At 46.8% G+C, this 19,863-nt stretch overlaps 1 protein-coding gene across 4 annotated transcripts; it reads left to right on the top strand.

Annotated features, from left to right (window-relative positions):
- Window positions 1-7,663: 7,663 nt before the first annotated feature.
- Window positions 7,664-19,653, top strand: LOC129327077 (zinc finger protein 391-like). Of its 4 annotated transcripts, none has more exons than XM_054975505.1 (7): window positions 7,664-7,748; window positions 8,854-8,949; window positions 9,780-10,246; window positions 10,431-10,548; window positions 14,970-15,052; window positions 15,694-15,820; window positions 18,004-19,653. In XM_054975505.1, exons 3-7 carry the CDS (start codon window positions 9,836-9,838, stop codon window positions 19,050-19,052), a joined length of 1,788 nt encoding a protein of 595 aa, XP_054831480.1. In that variant the 5' UTR covers window positions 7,664-7,748; window positions 8,854-8,949; window positions 9,780-9,835; the 3' UTR covers window positions 19,053-19,653. The 4 variants fall into 4 exon arrangements, with proteins under 4 accessions (XP_054831480.1, XP_054831482.1, XP_054831481.1 ...); XM_054975506.1 differs by lacking the exon at window positions 7,664-7,748 and adding an exon at window positions 7,784-7,858; XM_054975504.1 differs by lacking the exon at window positions 7,664-7,748 and adding an exon at window positions 8,140-8,271.
- Window positions 19,654-19,863: the final 210 nt, after the last annotated feature.

Genomic DNA, 19,863 nt, shown 5'->3' with positions numbered 1-19,863 from the left:
TGGAAAAGATGTTGGCAGGTCATTTATATCTACTCAGGAAGGTGGGGTTGGGCTGAGTCATCCTGTAAGAGTTTCCTATGGTGTGGAATGCTAATGGAGGGCACGAATATATGGACTCCCTAAAATTCATAAGGATTCAGTCCCACTCCGACCCATCGTGAGTGCCATTGGTTCACCAACATATGAATTAGCTAAACATCTGGCCAAACTTCTACAGGACCACATTGGAAAAACCATGTCTTACATCAAAGATTCAGCACATTTCATCAACAAAATCAGTTCTCTGAAACTCAGTCCACAGGACATACTCGTCAGTTTTGATGTTGTATCCCTGTTCACCAAGGTTCTGGTAAAAGACACAATTGCACTTGTGAATCAGATTTTTCCAGAGGATGTAACAGCCTTATTCCACCATTGTCTGACAACCAGTTACTTCCAGTGGGATAACGAATTCTATGAACAGATGGATGGGGTGGCCATGGGAAGCCCTCTCAGCCCAGTTATAGCAAACTTCTACATGGAACATTTTGAAAAAAAGCTTTAGAATCAGCACCCCACAAACCTACAGTCTGGTTCTGGTTTGTGGATGATACCTTTATCATTTGGAGCCATGGGGAGGAAGAATTGATGGAGTTTTTAAACCACCTTAATAATATCCACCTGAACATACAATTCACCATGGAGAAAGAAAACGAGGGTAAACTTCCATTTCTAAATACCTTGGTCATCCACAAAGCAAACTTTCAGTTAGGTCACAAGGTCTGCAGGAAACCAACTCACACAGATCGGTACTTACACAAAAACTCCAATCACCACCCTCGACAGAAAAGAGGAATAATAAAAACATTAGTAGACCGGATATGTGAACCGCACTTTCTCAACGAGGAAATTAATCATCTAAACCATGCACTTCAAGCAAATGGCTACTCCAGAAATGAAATCAGAAGAGCGAGTAAACCAAGGATAAATCAAACAACTAAGGAAAAACAGTCTCCTACAGGAATAGTGTTTTTGCCATATATCAAAGGAATCACTGATCAGCTTATGAAAAAGCACAGCCTACAAACAGTATTCAGACCCACCAGAAAAATACAACAGATGCTACGTTCAGCAAAAGACAGTAGACACCCCCTCACTTCTGCAGGAGTATACCCTGCAGCTGTGGACAAGTTTACATCGGGACCACAAAGCGTAGCATCCAGACAAGAATAAAAGAACATAAAAGACACTGCAGACTTGGCCATCCAGAAAAATCAACAGTGGCTGAACATAGCCTAACTCAAACAGAACACAGTATCCTATTCCAGGATACTAAAATACTTGACAACACTTCCAATTACTTTGTCAGATTGCACAGGGAAGCCATTGAAATTCATAAGCATAAGCACAATTACAACAGGAAAGAAGAGACTTATAACAACAACAACAACAACAATAACAATAATAATAACAATAATAATTGATTTATATACCGCCCTTCAGGACAACTTAATGCCCACTCAGAGTGGTTTACAAAGTGTTATTATTATTACCCCACAACAATCACCCTGTGAGGTGGGTGGGGCTGACACAGCTCCAGAGAACTGTGACTCACCCAAGGTCACCCAGCTGGCTTCGTGGAGGAGTGGGGAATCAAACCCGGTTCTCCACATTAGAGTCCCATGCTCTTAACCACTACACCAAACTGGCTCTTAACAATGAATAGAGCATGGTTTCCAGTCCTGAAAAACACCAGGCTAACAAAACACTCTATACCCAACAATAGCCCTGCAGAGAAGATTAGCATATCAAGCACCAATCCATATGCAAAAGAACCTCCTCAGGACACAGTGAAGCCTCCCTCCATTAGCATTCCACACCCTGGGAAACTCTTACAGGATGACTCAGCCCAACTCCACCTTCCTGAGTAGATATAAATGACCTGCCAACATCTTTTCCGCACTGTGACACTGAGAGATCTCTGTCTTTTGGTGTTACACCTCTGAAGATGCCAGCCACAGCTGCTGACGAAATGCCAAGACCACGGCTATACAGCCTGGAAAATCCACAACAACCATCTGTAAATTTATTGTTTATTGAGTGAAGACGACAGAGGTCCTCGGATTTAATTCACCATGATTGCATGAGGCAAATGTTCATCATCTGGGCACAGATTACAACAGAAATTTCAAATTTCTCAGATGAGTCGTGAGCGTCGGAGATTAAGACTCCCGTAGGAACAAAGTACACAGTAAACCACAGATTACTGCGCATTTGGGAATAGCCCCAGCTGCTGTTGGTCGAAGGAATGATCGGGGCTGTGATATTGGCTGCTCTTTCTGAAATGAAGGAGCAAAGAAGTGTCTTTTGTTTTCCCCTCTCAAATCAGTTGCATCGGGAGCCTTAGGAATATGGGAAAGGGAAAGAAAGGTGCTCCACTTCTAGGCCCAGTTCTCGCCTTCACAGCCCTTTATGGTCGGGCTGCTCCACGGATCGGCTCCCATACCTCCCCTGCGGATCAATTTGCCTGGTGACAAGCTTTTCATGTTTTTGGGCAACTGTCTCGAAACAAGGATCGAGATTCATTTAAAGCGGTCAGTGTTTTAATAGTGTAATATCTCACCTTCTTTGTACCACTCAAGTATACTTACAGCAGCTTTGTTTACTTTGTCATTGTTGTGGATGCTGGAATTATTGTTATTATTGGATGCTGGTTTCTCTGTTAGTATTTATGCTGCTGTTCATGATTTTTTTTATTTCAGTGTTACAAGATTTCCGCAATGCCCTTATATAAGTTCTATTAAGATTGCATGGCTGTTTCTGTCACAAATAATATTCTCTTTTCTTTTTTGTTTATTACAAAATCTTGTTCTCTTTTCCCAACTTTGCTCTCCCAGAACGCTAAAAGTAAGATACCAGCATTATGTGTGTCCCCAATACTCTTGGTAGAAAACTAAGGAACTCTTCTTACTTCCTGCGGCGGTGGAAAGTGCCATCAAGTCACAGCTGACTTACAGCAGCCCCTGCTGGGGTTTTCAAGGCACGAGAGGCGGTTGCCATTGCCTGCCTCTGCACAGCAACCCTAGACTTCTGAGGGTTCCCATCCAACTACTAAGCAAAGCTGCCCCTCCTTAGCTTCCAAGATCTGAGGAGATCAGGCTTGCCTGAGCGACCCAGGTCAGGGCTCTTAATTCCGAAAATATGCCAAATAGTGCAGTTTAATATGCAAAATTAGAAACTGTACACTGCATGCTGTCCAAGCAATAACACAACTGGGGATGTGATTAGAACTGGTGAGGTGTGCGTTTCCCCACAAAAGCCGGGGGATTAAAAACAAGCAACTCATTCCCCCTCCCCTTGGTTCAGACTTCCAATAACTTTGACATCTCTCCTGCTATCATAACTGTGTTTGGGCCCTGGGCCATGACTTCCGACGAACCTCATATTGTTCTCTTGGGAGCTCTTTGCTGGGGGCTTTGCCCTCCTGAATGACTGGTGATCCTCTGCAGGCTCGGTCATCTGGATCGGCGTCATTTAGGAACAGAATCAAAAAGAGTCCAGTAGCACCTTTAAGACTAACCAGTTTTATTGTAGCATAAACTTTCGAGAATCAAGTTCTCTTCGTGGTACTGTACCATGCATCTGACGAAGAGAACTTGATTCTCGAAAGCTTATGCCACAATAAAATTGGTTAGTCTTAAAGGTGCTACTGGACTCTTTTTGATTTTGCTACCACAGACTAACACGGCTAACTCCTCTGCATCTATTTACGAACAGAGTAAAGGCTGCTGTTCCTAAGGCAGGACCTGGGCCTGGGGGGAACGCTAAAGAGGAGGCTACGCGTATCTTCCTGCCCTCAGATTCCTGCTCCCGAGCCAGCCACTCGCCCCTGCGGGAACCCACCAGGGTCTGGCCCTAAAAGCTCCCTCACTCCATCTAGCCCCCTTTCCCGCTTGCCTTGCCCCACAATCCTGCCTCTCCATCCCACCCCGGATCTGAGCTCCTTCCCTCTTCCCACCCCACATCTCCCAGCCTTGCACCCCCCTTAACTGCCCTGGGATCTACCCGTGACTCGCCTGGGATGGAGGAGGCGATGCTGCAGCAGGCAGGCAGGCAGGGGGTGGGAGGAGACCACTTTTCCGCAGGGGTGAAGGGAACGGAGTGGGGAGCGACAGGCAGGAAGTGACCTCGCCATTCCTGCTCTTTCCTCACTGCTGCTGTTCTAGGATTTCGGGCTCAGTCCCCTTAACCATTCCACGCCTGTTGATCAGCAAGAAGCTGTTCGCAGCCGTGCAAATCAACAACCCCCAACACAACCCACACGGCACCTTATTAACTAGGACCCACCTGAGGACAGCCAGCAGGGCACAGGCTGCTGGGAACCCGGCTGACTTCGCACCTGCGTGCCTGCCCAGCGTGTAACACGCAACATTGTTTTTAACAGGGCTTAGCGTTATGTCCTGAGCAATCCCCCCTCCAGCCCCTAGTTTGCCTAGTCTCCTTCTAAAGCCTCACTAGCATTCTGTCGGACTCCTCCAATCTTGTGGCGGTGAGTTCCGTAAGCAATGCTGCCCATCAACGTGATCTCAACCCTGCAGTAAAGGGAGGAGATTTTCTTTCTGTCCACTTTCTCCTCTCTCTCTCTCTGGCCAGCTCCACATGATATATAAATGTTATAGAGATGTAACCCCACTCAACCCAGATTAGAAGTGACTTGTTTTTTATATGGCTATGAAAAAGGAGTTATGCAGTCTCAGCACCATCCTGAAAGGTGCTGAACTAGAAGGAAAAGGGAGTACATAAAACAAACACACCCATTTTACATCTACAATCGAAGGGGTTTGGAAATGTTCAGCTTCTTGTACTGTAAAGAGAACACCAAAATAAAGTTTTGGACCGTACTGTGTAGGTGTGTGTATGTGTATGCGCACACCTGGTGAGTGGGAAAGAAATCCTGGTTTTTAAGGAGCGCATTGTTGGGCCAACATACAGCGCATTACGTAGACATATCAGTGCATACATATGAAGTGTGGAATTATGTTTGGAGAGATGTCTAAATTTGAATGATGCATCACTAACCGAGTTCCTAAAAACTTTTAGCTGCAATGCCTGAGAGCAATTCCCACATATTTCTTTTTGCGCATTACAGTCTGAATGTAGATTCTCATTCTTCAGACTGCATCTGAAGAAGGGAGTTCTGAGTCATGAAAGCTTATAATAAATGTGACGTGTTTGCTGGCCATCAGATTGTGATTCTATTTCTGCCCTATGGATAGCAACAGAGAGTAAACCCTATTTCTGAAAGGGAATGTGGTGACGGAGGTGAGAGAGGTCAACTCCTCCTTGTGGTCTAGAAGCCTGAGACATTTCCTCCTTTCCTCACTGCCAGACGATTTCAGGATCCACGTGGGCTCCTCCCTTTCTTTCCACCCTTCTCATTCAATTCTGGCTGCTGAGAGAGAAGTACAGCCCTTTCCCCCTCCAGACAAAACTCTAGCTTGGATACTCTTGTACCATTGTGGTTAATTGGATCCTGCCCACTTTGATCCCTGTCCAAATTTGTTGTTTCCTCAATTTCCTTGCTCTAACTTGCCCTCTTGCTCTAGAGGGCTCTAACTGAATTTGGGGAGGGGGTTTACAATATCCCTCAGGTTGGACATCTCCTCGCCTGGTGATGGGCTCAATTGCTCCAGGTTCTTTCTGAATACTTCCCAAAGAAATAATGCCTAGGGGTTATAGTCATGTCTAATATTGACAACTTTGCAGGGAAGCAAAACATACAGAGAGCCAGAAGGTCAGCCTGCTTTCCCCCCACTGCAGCCTCCTCTCCCTTCCTCTCACGGCCTGATCCAGCAGTAGTGAGTGACAAGGATGCCTGGCTGTTAGTGAAGTCAGCCACCGAAAAGAGGAATCTTCCAGTTATCTTCCTCCCATAGCTGGCCCTTGTGCTAAAATGTCTGGAAAGTGTCAGGCTCTTTTCCTTGGATTCTTCTTCTATGCTTTTGCTGCCTCCTCTGAAGAGTTTTGAGGATTACCTGCTTTGGTTTGGCCTTCTTGACTAGGCCAAACTGTTTTTAATTTCTTGAATGCATATTTTAGTGTCTGGTTTTCTTTTGCCCATATGTGTCCTGTTATGTTGCCATCTGTCTAGTTTCAGATGGCAGGGGCACCCAAAACTGAACCTCCAAAGATGACCGTAGTGGACAGGTAGGTTCATATGGGAGAAGGCAGTCCTTAAGGTATGTGGCCCCAAACCATATAGGGCTTTAAAGGTCTATACCAGCACCTTTAATTGGGCCATCTAGTCTGTTCCATCCAATCTAGATGGAACAAGAATGGAATGACATGGTCCCTATGACCCACTACACTCAACATTCTGCCTACAGAATTCTGTACCAATTGTAGCTTCGGGACAGTCTTCAAGGCCAGCCCCACAAACAGCTCATTGCAGTAGGGGCATATATCTATGGACTGTGCCCAGCAGTATAGTCTACAGTCCCTGTTCTTTTATCTGTCTAGTCTGAGTTGAGGAAAGGACTTTTTTTGCAATTGCATTTACTTGATTCTCTAGCAGCAATGCTGGAACCAATATACTATATAAAACTGGAGAGCTAGCTACCTAGTTATCTCTTTTTGGCATCCATTTGTTGCTGATCTCATCCATCCATCCATTAGAATGCGAACCCTCTTCCATGTCTAGCAGGTTCGGCATAGAGGCAGGGTGAGGTGATGAATAGTATGCAGCTTCTAGCTTCTCAGTGGCATACTTGCACCACGGTCTGAGCTTGGTGAAAGAAAGCTAATTCAGGGAGGAAAAGACTCGGTTCATCACAGGGCAACTCAAGAGCCAATCAGGGCTGAGCTGTTATTTGGTGTTTCAGCTGTGAGACAATCTAGGGAATGACCTTAGAGCATCTCTGAGAACAGCCTCCCAAGGTTGAGTCTCTGGGGAATGCAGAGACTGCTCCGCAGGAGTTATTAATCAGCCACATAACTGACCTAGGCCACAACCTGACTATGCTTACAATCCTGAACCGAAGTCCAGCCATTTTTACCAAAGGCTTGGTTTTAGCTGACAATTTCCTGGCATGCATCCACTGCCACATCATGCACTATCTAGTGGTACGAGATCCAGTGGTCAGTTTTAGATAGTATATTGGTTCCAGCATTGCAGCTAGAGAATCAAGTAAATGCAATTGCAAAAAAAAATGGCTTTCCCAGACTAGCTGGAATCTTAAGGTAAAGGATAGGGACTGTAGACTGTAACGCTGCATGCAGTCCCTTGATATAAATATGCCACTTCTGGGTAGTGTTTGTGTTATTAAATATGTCATGTCAAATTTCTTCTGCTTTGTTCCAACAATGTTTTCTGTCTTTATTTGGATTTATGCTTAGTTTTAGGTGGGGAAACCATGTTGGCCTACAGGGTAGAAGAGCAGAATTGGCGTCCAGGGGCACCTTTAGAGACCAACAAGATTTTTAGGATGTACGTTTTCGAGAGCGAGTCGGTGTCTGAGGAAGGGATCATGTGGGTTGTGTTTGGGATTGTTGGTTTGCAGGGCTGCAAACCCCTGCTTTTTATTCTCCAGCACGGCAATAGTTAAGGGAAGCGAGGCCGAAATCCTAGAGCAGCCGCGAGGAAAGGGCGTTGGCGAGGTCACTTCCTGCCTGCACCCCGCCTCCCCGGTGGGAAAGTGGCGTTGGTTTTTCCCACGCTTTCCGTAGGGTGGCCTCGTTCCTCCCGGGGGCTGCCAGCCTGGGCAATCGGGGTGGGTCGAAGGGAGATGCCGGGGAGGGGACGCAGGTCAGCGGCGACCCTAATCCGGGAGGGGGAGCGAGAGCCTCCCTGGCGCTCCTGAAGGGGAGGGAGATTTGCAGGGTGGGTGGAAGGAGGGAGCGCGGAGCCCGGAGGGGGCGGGCGGGCCAAGGGGAGGCGGGAGGGGGGGGGCAGCCTTTTAAGGGGCGGAGCCTGGTGGGCTCTGGGAGGGTCCGGTGGCTGCCTCGTGAGCAGGAGTCCGAGGGTGGGGATATCTGCACAGCCCTCCCCGGGGAGGGGAGTGAGCAGCGGGGCTCCCCAGCGCCAGCAGCGGCGTCGCGTAACGCTTTAACCGAGGCGCGCTCAGCTGGCTGGCCGTGTCTGCAGAGGGTCTCCAGTGGCTCCGGACGGCCGAGCCTCTAGCAAAGAGCTCGGAAGGGCTGGCAGGAGGTTCTCCAGGCGGGAAAAACGGCTCCCCGCGGCCCCGAACCTCCCCTGCTCCTTTTTTTCCAAACATTTATGCCGTCAGGAGAGAGGTCGGAGTTACTAAAAGTTTGAACCAATCGGATGACGAGTTGCTTATTCACCCCCTGACTTTTGGGAGGGGTGGGCAGACGTCTGTGGGTAAACTGAAATACATTTAAGCCTAGTCACATCTACAATTGTGTTATTGCTTTAATAGCATGCAATGTACAGTTTAGAGTTTTGCCTGTAATAGACAGTATTTGACATACTTTTGGAATCAAGAACTGTGTCTCATGGGACAGCAACAGTCATGCAATCTTAACAGGACTTGTGTCCTGATACAAAATCATGACTAGCAGCACAAAAACTAACAGGGAAACCAGTGTCCCATAATAAAAACGGTTGAGGCAGCCACAGCAATGTTCTAAGGTTATAAAGATGGCATAAAAGATGCTAAGATACTTGGGTGGTACGTGAAGGTGATATATTGCCATCTTAAACACTGGCCAGATAAAATAAATGTTAACTATAATCCTGTTTCCACATGGTTCCCCAAAACATAAAAAGGCCTTTCACCTGGCAAATAGATGGGGGTAGGGTGAGATCTGGGAGCCCGGAGGCCACAGCCACAAAAGCCCTGCTTTTTCATTCAGAATCTGGACCTGTCTGGGCAAGGCCTCTGAGGAAGGACTCAACTCGTGAGGGAAGGGCCGGTCCTTGAAGAAGCTAGATGGTAAAGATTTGTGAAGGTAAAACTTGGGCCTGAAAGCAGAGCTGCCTTTCCCTTTCCCAGAGGGAATATAAAAGACCTCTCTTCACTGCTTCATTTCAGAACTAGCACCCAGTATCTTAGCCTCTGTTCCTTCCTTCAGCATCTGGGGCTTTTCCCCTGTTCACATTTATCTCTGGCTCCTTGTGGCAGTTGGTGCCAGCCTTTGCCCCTCCCCCATCAGGGAAGATGTTCAGTGCGGGAGTCTAAGGGTCAAGCTACGAGTGACGAATGACACTTGCCTGGCAAGGGAACTGACTGACGTGTATTCCTCCCTGTTCACTTGCCATTCACTTGCTCTTCACTTGATCAAGTGTCATTCGTCACTTGTAGCTTGACCCCCAGTTTCCAACACCCCCAGCTCAACTGGGAAATTTCCAATGACCTTTATAAGCCTTGTCGAAATTATGAACTTTTGCCTGGCAGTTATTAAAAATTAAATGCCGGTACCTCTGCTGTCTTTACTCAACAAACTTCTTACAAGAGTCAGAGAGGCACCTTCTCATATGCAACCATTCCACTAAATACAGTATCAGTTCATCCCCCACCATTTCCTTGGGCCTAAATGTGAAGCCTTCTGCTGGTCTCAGGAGCTTTCCTTCACCTTAAGTGGCTCTTCCATTGGAGGAAACCTCAGGCCAGATTATGGCTAGTTGGAGGATGGTTGGATCCACCCCAGGATCTCAAGACGCGTTATGGCCATTTCTTCAGATGTCTTGAAAAGGAGGCTAGACAAAGTCACAGTGGAGAGAGTGTGGTACTTTGTTGTTCTCTTACTTTTACTAACAAAGTATTTTCTTGCCTTTGCAGGACTTAGGAGCCCTCAGAAAGGACTTGGCAGCTGAGCAAGAAGCTCTGGGGTCAAGATGGGAAATCAAAGCTTGCCTGGGCCAGAAGCAGAAAATGGCCCTGAGGCCATCCCAGCTGGGAGCAGAGAGGAATTCTGGGAAAGACCTGTGGGAAAGATCCTGGCTGATGGCAGCACCAGCTCAGATGTCCGTTGCCTGCACTTCAGGCAGTTCCGCTACCAGGAGGCCGAGGGGCCCCGAGAGACATGCAGCCGACTCCACCATCTTTGCCAGCTGTGGCTGAAACCAGAAAGGCACAGCAAGAAGGAGATGCTGGACCTGGTGCTCCTGGAGCAGTTCCTGGCCGTCCTGCCCCCAGAGATGGAGAGTTGGGTCAGGGAATGTGGGCCGGAGACCAGTTCCCAGGCGGTGGCCCTGGCCGAAGGCTTCCTCCTGAGCCAGACAGAGGATGCAAAGCAAGGAGGACAGGTGAGCGTCTTTGATCCTGAAAACTCCAACGAGCAGAATATTGTGAAAAGACAATCCCGAAACTCCTCCCTGTCTAAGTGCACAACCTTTTCAAGGAATCAGCCTATGGATATTCCCTTCCCAGGTGTTTCTCTGCCCTCCTCCTGTTCTAATCCCTCTCCTCTTTCTTTGTCTGGAGTGCCAGGACCCATCTAGAGGGGCTGATGCTTTTCCTGGAGCAGAGAAGGCGCCATCCGATATAAGGCAGAGGCCGTTCTCCTGGGGAACCAAATGGGACAACGATGGAAGTGCCAACTTGCTGGGTAAGGCCTCCTCTAGGACTCCTTCTTTAAGCTGTCCATTTCTGGGCTACTTTGGTATTTTCCTGGGAATTCTCCATGGAAAAAAATGTTTCATTCCAGTCTCAGTTCTATCTTTCGAGCTTTAGCCTAGGTGGAATCTAGGCTAACGAAAAAGGGAAGAAAATGCTCTCATTGATTTAAACTATTTGTATACACGCTTGTGACAAGCAGAGAAAGGAAAAGTACCCCTGAGACAAGAGCCAGTGAGGGCAGTTCTGTGAATCAGCCAATAGGGGCCAGGTCCTTGTTGTGGTGGTGCAGAGTAGGAGAGGTGGTGTGTAAGGAAATTGTCAGCCCCAAACGAGGTCTTTGGCAAAAATGGCTGGACTTAAGTTCAGGACTGTAAGTGTTGTCAGGTTGTGGCCTAGCTCAGAAATGATGTCTTTTAAGAGCTTTACATAGAAATTCAGTCGGATGGCGGACAGGACGGAGTCTTGGGGAAGCCCAGAGCCTCTTCCTGGCACCAATGAGTTAAAAAGAAGGGTCCCCTCCTAGGGAACATACATTTGAATGGAGTCCAGTAGGTTTTTGGGTGGGCCTGAGATGTATCAAAGGTGCAGAAAAGGGCTGCATGGGTCTGTGGTGAAGCTGCCCAAGCGACTTATTTCCCAGCCATGTCCTGTGCATACATCCCCCAATTCTGTCACCCCCTCCCTTTTATGTGACCTTGTACATTGTTGCCTCTCTGATGTCCTTGGCATTCTGTTAGATTTTCACTTCCACCAAAGGTTTTTTGCCTTCGTTCTCTTTCAGTATGACTTTTATAATGGACCTCTGTGCTATTGCTAGTAGGATGACAGAACAGTCAGTTTGTGGGGCGGTTGTGAGGTAATGGATATTCTTTTTGCCAGATGAAATAGAGGTTTTACTTAAACAAATATTGTGTTTAATATATTGTCGAAGGCTTTCATGGCCGGAGAACAATGGTTGTTGTGGATTTTCCGGGCTTTATAGCCGTGGTCTTGGCATTGTAGTTCCTGACGTTTCGCCAGCAGCTGTGGCTGGCATCTTCAGAGGTGTAGCACCAAAAGACAGGAATCTCTCAGTGTCACAGTGTGGGAAAGATGTTGGCAGGTCATTTATATCTACTCAGGAAGGTGGGGTTGGGCTGAGTCATCCTGTAAGAGTTTCCCAGGGTGTGGAATGCTAATGGCGGGAGGCTTCACTGTATCCTGAGGAGGTTCTTTTGCATATGGATTGGTGCCCTGCAGCTGTGGACAAGTTTACATTGGGACCACAAAGCGTAGCATCCAGACAAGAATAAAAGAACATGAAAGACACTGCAGACTTGGCCATCCGGAAAAATCAGCAGTGGCTGAACATATCCTAAATCAAACAGGACACAGTATCCTATTCCAGGACACTAAAATACTTGACAACACTTCCAACTACTTTGTCAGACTGCACAGGGAAGCCATTGAAATTCATAAGCATAAGCACAATTTCAACAGGAAGGAAGAGACTTTAAGAATGAATAGAGTATGGTTTCCAGTCCTGAAAAACACCAGGCTAACAAAACACCCTATACCCGACAATAGCCCTGCAGAGAAGATTAGCACATCAAGCACCAATCCATATGCAAAAGAACCTCCTCAGGATACAGTGAAGTCTCCCTCCATTAGCATTCCACACCCTGGGAAACTCTTACAGGATGACTCAGCTCAACCCCACCCCTCCTGAGTAGATTTAAATGACCTGCCAACATCTTTTCCACACTGTGACACTGAGAGATCTCTGTCTTTTGGTGCTACACCTCTGAAGATGCCAGCCACAGCTGCTGGCGAAACGTCAGGAACTACAATGCCAAGACCACGGCTATACAGCCCGGAAAATCCACAACAATAAGCATATTGCTGATTTCAAGTTACGTGTAGATCTTTAAAAGTTATGTGCTGAGTCATGAAGATTAATTATCTTCGCAGTTGCTAGTTAGGCTAGAAATAAGAAGCTGATCCAGTCACAAAGAATATTTTCCCTCAGTTCTTCACTATCCAAATAAACACTCTTCTCATCCTCACGGACATAAATTCACTCAGGCTTTTCTGCACCAAACCACTGAACCTGACAGACTCTCTGACCGAGTGAACTTGACTAAGCTTTCGCTCTGTTGCCCCTTAGGCTGTGTTCATCCACAAAGCAAAACACTCGGACTTCCACAGAGATGAACGGAGCTTCAGATTAGACAGAATTAGACTCGCTCTGGCTTCCACACAGTTTGACCAAATTAGAAAAATGAACCCTTTCCTCAGCACTCAGACCAAAAACTGCAGTTCCTTCGGCTCCCTCAGATACAGCCACCATATAGTTGCAGCATGTTTCACTCACCCATCCACCATTCCCCTTCTCATGTCAGGAGAAAACCTTTTAAACAACAGTAAACGTACTTTCAAAACTGCACGCTAACAATCTAAAATAAAATGCCCATACTATGTACATGGCAAAAATTACATCCCACTTCAGTGTTAATATTTAGCTTAGGTTTGTCTTCTTCCTGAAATACGATTTCCTTCTTGTTCATTTTAAAAAGCAAGTTGTTTGGGGTCTGATAGTTTTACCTCAGATTAATCTAGGCTTGGGTGGATTAATATCCAGCCCCAAATCCAATCCCCTCAGACCTGTACAGTATGGGTGGGATGGGAGTATTGAAATCCTATTGTGAAGGAGGTGAAAAGTTGTTTGTGTCTCGCCTCCAGGAAATCCCATCGCTCCCAATTTTATCCCAACCCTTTCTGGACCTGTGATGGGCCTTGTTTCTCCTTTAGTAACTCTTGGTGCAGTCAGTAAAGATCAGCTGAACCCCACCAAATTTGGGGAGTGACATCCTCCAGGGCTTCACCTCCAGCTTGCCCAGATTCAGTGAGGACTTCTTTTCCCTCAGCCATTTAATTGCCATGCCCAGACAGTGACTCAGAGCTGCTAGACCAACCCCAGACATATTTACTGATGTAATAGCAACAAAGAGAAAACTAAGCCCCAGGGGACAAGTCCTGCTCTGTGGAGAATTGGTCTGCGACAGGAACCCTCTGAGACTGAGGCGTAAGGAATGATCAAAAACATTCCAGAGCACATCCTTCAAAACCTGCTTGTGACTCTGGGTGTCTCAAAAAAACATATCCCTTGCGGGGGTTGGCTGTGTGAGGAAGTTGTCAACCTAATCTAAAGGAGGGGGAAGGTAGGTGTTTTTGTGAGAGAGAATGTGTGTGATGTAACATAAGGGCTTAATCAGGAGTCTCTGAGATGTCAATATATCCAATTGCTGAATGTGCAGTAAGGTCTTCTAGTCTCAAGAGGGTAGCCATGTAGGTCTGAAGTAGAACAACAAGATCTGAGCCCAGTAGTACCTTAAAGGCCAATAAGATTTCCAGCGTATGAGCTTTGGAGAGCCAGAGCTCCCTTTGTCAGATACCTGTGCGGATTACCTTAAGCCGCAAAGAGGAGCTTATGCTCGGATGCATCTGAGGAAGAGAGCTGTGGTTCTCGAAAGCTTATGCTACAGTAAAGTTGGTTAGTCTTAAAGGTGCTACTGGACTCTTTACTATTTTGCTACTGCAGACTAACATGGCTAACTCTTCTGGATCTACACTAGGATGGGCTCTCTGAAGTACACTGTTAGCAACCCTACCCTCCCTCACACAGAAAGGGCATTTTATGAATATGCCTATATCATAAACCCCTTTTCCGTATATGCTCCAACTACATGACATATTGCCTGGCTAGGCAGAATTATTTCCAACTCAGCTAAACGGAAAATTACTGTAACATGAGTCATGAGGCAGGGCTGGGTATCAGCCCCACACCTCGGAGATGTGCAAAATCTTCCAACAGTGCATGCTAATCTCATTAACACCCTTCCAATCTTCCTAACTCTTCCTTCCCAAATAGAATTAATCAGAGATCTGATAACTCTTCCCTTCCTCTAATTGCAGGGCATGAATCACCAACTATATACCATCCAGGTATATTCAGTCAAGCTTTCCCAGTATTACTGTCTCACCTCTGGAGACAGCCATTAAGATGCAATCCTGCCCTAAATTACATTCCACAGTATAACTGGACTGCCCTCTGCCATTGTGTGCAATATAGGTCTTTCCCCAAATCTCTCTCAACTTTTCCTCACTGATTTTCTTGTCAACCTTGTATGCATTTTGTGTGTTACTGCTTTTTCTGCCTTGTGGATTTAAACAGAAATGTTTTTTTAACATGTTCCTTAGAGAGTCCTCTGAGGGAACGATCCTCATATACATAGGTGGAAATCCCAGTTACACCCTCTCGCTAGATCGTCTCCATGCATGCTAATTCTCCTGATTCGCAAGGACACCCATAATTAGGGTAAGAACACAGATCTCTGGTGTTTGAAATGTAATCCTATGTTTTTCTCACAGGCAGTGGAGGGACACTGGTAGGTCGTTCTGGACCTTCGAGCCTTTGTGGTGGACTGGAAGCTGCCTCCGAGCCACCGGATCAGGTAGGGGAGGAACCCTTGGGGGCATCCCAGGGGCCTGTATCTTCTGCCAGCCCCCTCGTCCGAGGAGAACCCTGTCTTTTCCCGTTCTGTCAAAATGGCTCATTAGGAATGGCATGGCTGAAGCGTTGGATCGTCCCCTTGACCCACTGGAGAGCCACTGCCAGTCTGAGTAGACGATACTGTCCTTGATAGTCCAGCAGTCTGTTTGGGCCTTCTCTCTGTGGGATGCTGGTTGTTTTGATGCTGCCTCCAGAGACCCCCATCTTTGAGACTCGTAATTATAGCCATCCCTGAAACTGCTTTCTCCCCTCTCCTCTGAGTTAGCCTTGCATGTGTTCTGTGTCTGTTTGTAAGACTGCCCATTTATATCTCCTCTAATATAACCTTTCTGGCAGGACTTTGGGCTGATTTATTTTGAGAGATCTCTTAAGGGAAAAATCCCCGTAAATATTGATGGCGAATCCCAAGTAGCCCCTCTCGCTCTGTCTCCTTTAAGCGTTACCACAACTAATTAGGAGACTGCCTTTTTGGCTAACAATAAGGCCGTTTCATGTGTTCAGAAGAACTCCCTCGCCCCTCTGTTTCACTCCCTTTTTGGACTGTGTCTTGATCTGTGAGGAGAAAACATTTCTCTCTTTCAGGGTCAGGTGACACTAGAGGAGGTGTCCGTCTCTTTCACCCCGGAGGAGTGGGCTCTGCTGGATCCGGGCCAAAGGGCTCTGCACTGGGAGGTCATGGTGGAAAACTACGGGAATCTGGCCGATCTTGGTATGGCTCCCTCTTTGCCTTTTGCTGACCGAAAGGGAAAGGAGGAATTGATGCTCTTGTTGGTCTCTCTCAGTGCACCACAGGGAGATCACGAGTAACAGATCTGCCTCCTTTGCCCTTTCCTCTTAATTGAACTGAGTTGCCGATATTCCAAGTGGCTCTCAAAGGGCAATGCATTTAAAACTCTTCACGAGAACAAGGCATTACTTAGACAGCTTCCAGCTCCTGCCCACTCTTGCTCTGTTCCAACTCTTCCCACCCCTTACTGAGTTGGGGGTCTCTTCACAGAGACAAGGGTCCCCTCTAGTACCCCTTGATTGCATCTACATTGGGGCACTTTAGATTCGTCTGTCGCAGGCTGCCTCCTGGCTTGCCTTTGGTGGAATTGGGGAGCTGAGTGAAGGCATGGGGGACTGCATTGCCACCTGATCTGCTCCTGATCTAGGCTGGTTAAAGGGGGACAGGCATTGCTCTACTCCTGCTCCCATCTGGGTGAAGGGGGAGCAGGCATTGCCGCCTGCTCCGTGCCTGATCCTTGCTGTGTGGAGGAGCAGGCTTTTCTTCCTACACCACACCGGATGCCAAGCAGGTGAAGGCAAGGATGTGGGTTTTGTCATCTGATCTGCTCCTGATTGCAGATGGATGAATATGGGTGGTCATTGCCACCTGCTCTGCGCCTCATTCCAGCTGGCTGAAGGATGGGTGCACATTTTGCCTGCTCTGCACCTGATCCTAACTGACTGAAGGGAGGAGGAGAGCATTGCTGCCTCCTTCGTGCCTGATTCTGGCAAGCTGAAGGGTTGCTGGGCATTACCACCTGCTCCGCTCCATATCCGGGCTGGGTGAAGGGGGGAACAGTGACCCGAGCCGGGTGAAGGCAGAGGCAGGCATTGGTACCTGCTGCGCTCCTCATTCCAGCCAGTTGATGGGGACGGGCATTGCCACCTGCTCTGCTGCTGATCCCAAAAGGGTGGGAGTGGGCGGTAGGCATTGCCACCTGCTCCATTCCTGATCCTAGCTGGGTAAAGTCAGGGGACGGACATATCCACCTGCTCTCTTCCTGTTCCCAGCCTGGGTTTCCTGCTGTGGCATGCTCTCATAGAGAGACAAACTGCCTTGCCTGGGTTTCCCTCTGCAGGAGCGCCCTCTCGTGGTGCACCAGAGTAGGAAGTGAGTTTTCTAGAACACATTTACTCTTTTAAATAGTACATTTCATCATAACAAAGTCTATTTTAAGAGTGGTTACAAGTTTTCCATACATACAAATACCTACTAGCTCTCTTCTCCTGTTGAACTGGTAAGAAAAGAAATGCTGCACCTGAAAAATTTGTGGAGACCCCTACTCCTCTATTGTACTGGAAGGGGAGAAAGAGAGAGAATGCTGAAGATTTTGTTCCTAAATTGTTGTGTGCCCTTCTGAGGAGAGGAGAATATATCATTCCAGTTCTGGCCGGAGGAACTGTGTGAGTCAAACACCTCAGGCATACAATCCACACTGCCTTTAGCAGCAAAGACCAAATAAGCAACCACTCCGTGGTCTAAGTACAAATTTAGTGGTTTTTAACTACATTTTGGGGCCGTTCCTCTGACTTGGAATTCAGGCCAAGAAGGATCTCTATGTCAATCACTATTGCAGTGAAATGGTATTTTCCATGTAATTGTCACAACCTAGGGATCTGTCCATACCATCAAGTATGTCACATGACTAGAATCCCAACCTGAACTTTTGAAAGTATGTCTAGACACCAAGCCTTTGAATTCTTGTGTTCTCTGTGTTAGTTGGTTTAGTTGGTTCCCTACTATTAGGTAAAGGTGTGCAAGCACCGAGTCATTACTGACCCATGGGGGGACATCGCATCACGACGTTTTCTTGGTAGATTTTTTACAGGGTGGTTTGCCATTGCCTTCCCCAGTCATCTACACTTTACCCCCAGGAAACTGGGTACTCATTTTACCGACCTCGGAAGGATGGAAGGCTGAGTCAACCTTGAGCCGGCTGCCTGAACCCAGCTTCTGCCAGGATTGAACTCAGGTCGTGAGCAGAGCTTGGGCTGCATTACTGCAGCTTACCACTCTGCGCCATGGGGCAGAGTAGTAACCCTTTACCTCCCTACTATTAAACCCTGGCGTGTGTGCGCGTGTGTCTGTTTGTATTCATGTTGAATTTCTTTTTCTTTCAACAGGTGCAGTGTGGGAGTCAGCAACTGAATATCCAGTGATAGAAAGAGAATGCCTATATTCAGATGAGGAGGAGAACATTGAATATTGTGATGTATTGAGGACGGAGGAGGAGGAGGAGGAAAAAACTCTTAATGGGAGGGAAAATCCTGATACTTTACAAGATGAAAGTTCTCAAGAAATTTTGGCCCTTCAAAAACTATACAAAAAAGACTATAGGAATGAGAGCACTGGAAGTGGGGGGAAAGTATCTGATATTAATATGCAATTGAACACCCATAACACATGGAAAATATTTAAATGCCTGGAGTGTGGGAAAGCCTTTGGGAGGAAAGATACTCTAGTTTCCCACCAAAGAATTCACACAGGGCAGAAATCATATAAATGCCTGGAGTGTGGGAAAGCCTTTGTGCGGAAAGATAATCTAGCTTCCCACCAAAGAATTCACACAGGGGAGAAACCATACAAATGCCTGGATTGTGGGAAAAGCTTCACTGAGAATAGAAGCGTTAATTCCCATCAAAGAAGTCACATAGGGGATAAACCATATAAATGCCTGGATTGTGGGGAAAACTTGACTGGGAAAGGAAGTCTTAATTCCCATCAAATAATTCACACAGGAGAGAAACCGTACAAATGCCCAGAGTGTGGGAAAGCCTTTGGGGGGAAACATAATCTAGTTATCCACCAAAGAATTCACACAGGGGAGAAACCCTATACATGCGGGGAGTGTGGGAAAAGCTTCACTGGGAGTACAAGTCTTAATTGTCATCAAAGAATTCACACAGGGGAGAAACCATATGTATGCCTGGAGTGTGGGAAAGCCTTTGGGCGGAAAGATAACCTAGTTTCCCACCAAAGAATTCACACAGGGGAGAAACCATTTAAATGTCTGGATTGTGGGAAAACCTTTGCTCGGAGAGGAAATCTTAATTCCCATCAAAAAGTTCACAGAGTTGAGAAACCATATAAATGCCATGAGTGTGGGAAAAGCTTCAGTGAGAGTGGAAAACTTACTGTCCATCAAAGAAGCCACACAAGAGAAACCGTGTAAATTCCTGGAATGTGGAAACCCTTTTGGGTAGAAAGGAATTCTAACTTCTCACAAAAGAATTCATTTAGAGGGAGAAACCGTGTAAATGCCTGGAGTGTTGAAAAAACGTCTTTTGGAGTGAACACCTAACTTGCCATCAGGGGAGATGGAGATGGCGGAAAAGCTGTAGCAAAATAAGAGTTAATCTGAATCCATATGAGTCCGCAGACTCAATTATCCTTGTTTATAGGATTTCTTAGGAGTTGGGGGGGGGCATCTTGTCCCCTTGCCTAAAACTGAGGGGGGGGGGGATGGGAAACGAGCTATATGTAGAAATGGCCTCCACTCCTCTACCTCTCCCCTCCCAGGTTGTTGGCTCTCTTCTTTGACTAAGAAAATGATCCCAAGGTGTCAGTTGGGGTGAGTCAAGAGCTCTCTTTCAGGCTCTGCCTTCTTTTTATTCTCATGCAGCTGTCCTCAGGTATACAAAAAAACCTTACAGTTGGTATTACACTTATTGTTACATAGTACGGTGTTAAGTGCAGGAATGTATGTTTGTAATCCCACTTGATTGAATTATTGAATGAATACATTGTTTTAAATTGTGTCATCCACCACGAGCAGAAAGTAAATAAATAAAACTAATTCATTTTTACTTCTCGGATGTAGCTTAGAAGGCCCTCATCCTGTCCCCAGAGTGCAGGAAAATCAGCCCTGCTTGCCTCCCCCAAGACCAAATTTATGGATATGCAGACTGCAAGAGATCAGATTATCTACATTTAAAATTAGCAGACATCACTCCCCCCACCCCTGGATGATTTCTCAGATGACC

Source organism: Eublepharis macularius, chromosome 4, assembly GCF_028583425.1.
Source record: "Eublepharis macularius isolate TG4126 chromosome 4, MPM_Emac_v1.0, whole genome shotgun sequence".
NCBI classification, from domain to species: Eukaryota; Metazoa; Chordata; class Lepidosauria; order Squamata; family Eublepharidae; genus Eublepharis; species Eublepharis macularius.
The sequence above is the reverse complement of the archived record's forward strand: the minus strand, read 5'-3'. Positions and strand labels throughout refer to the sequence as shown.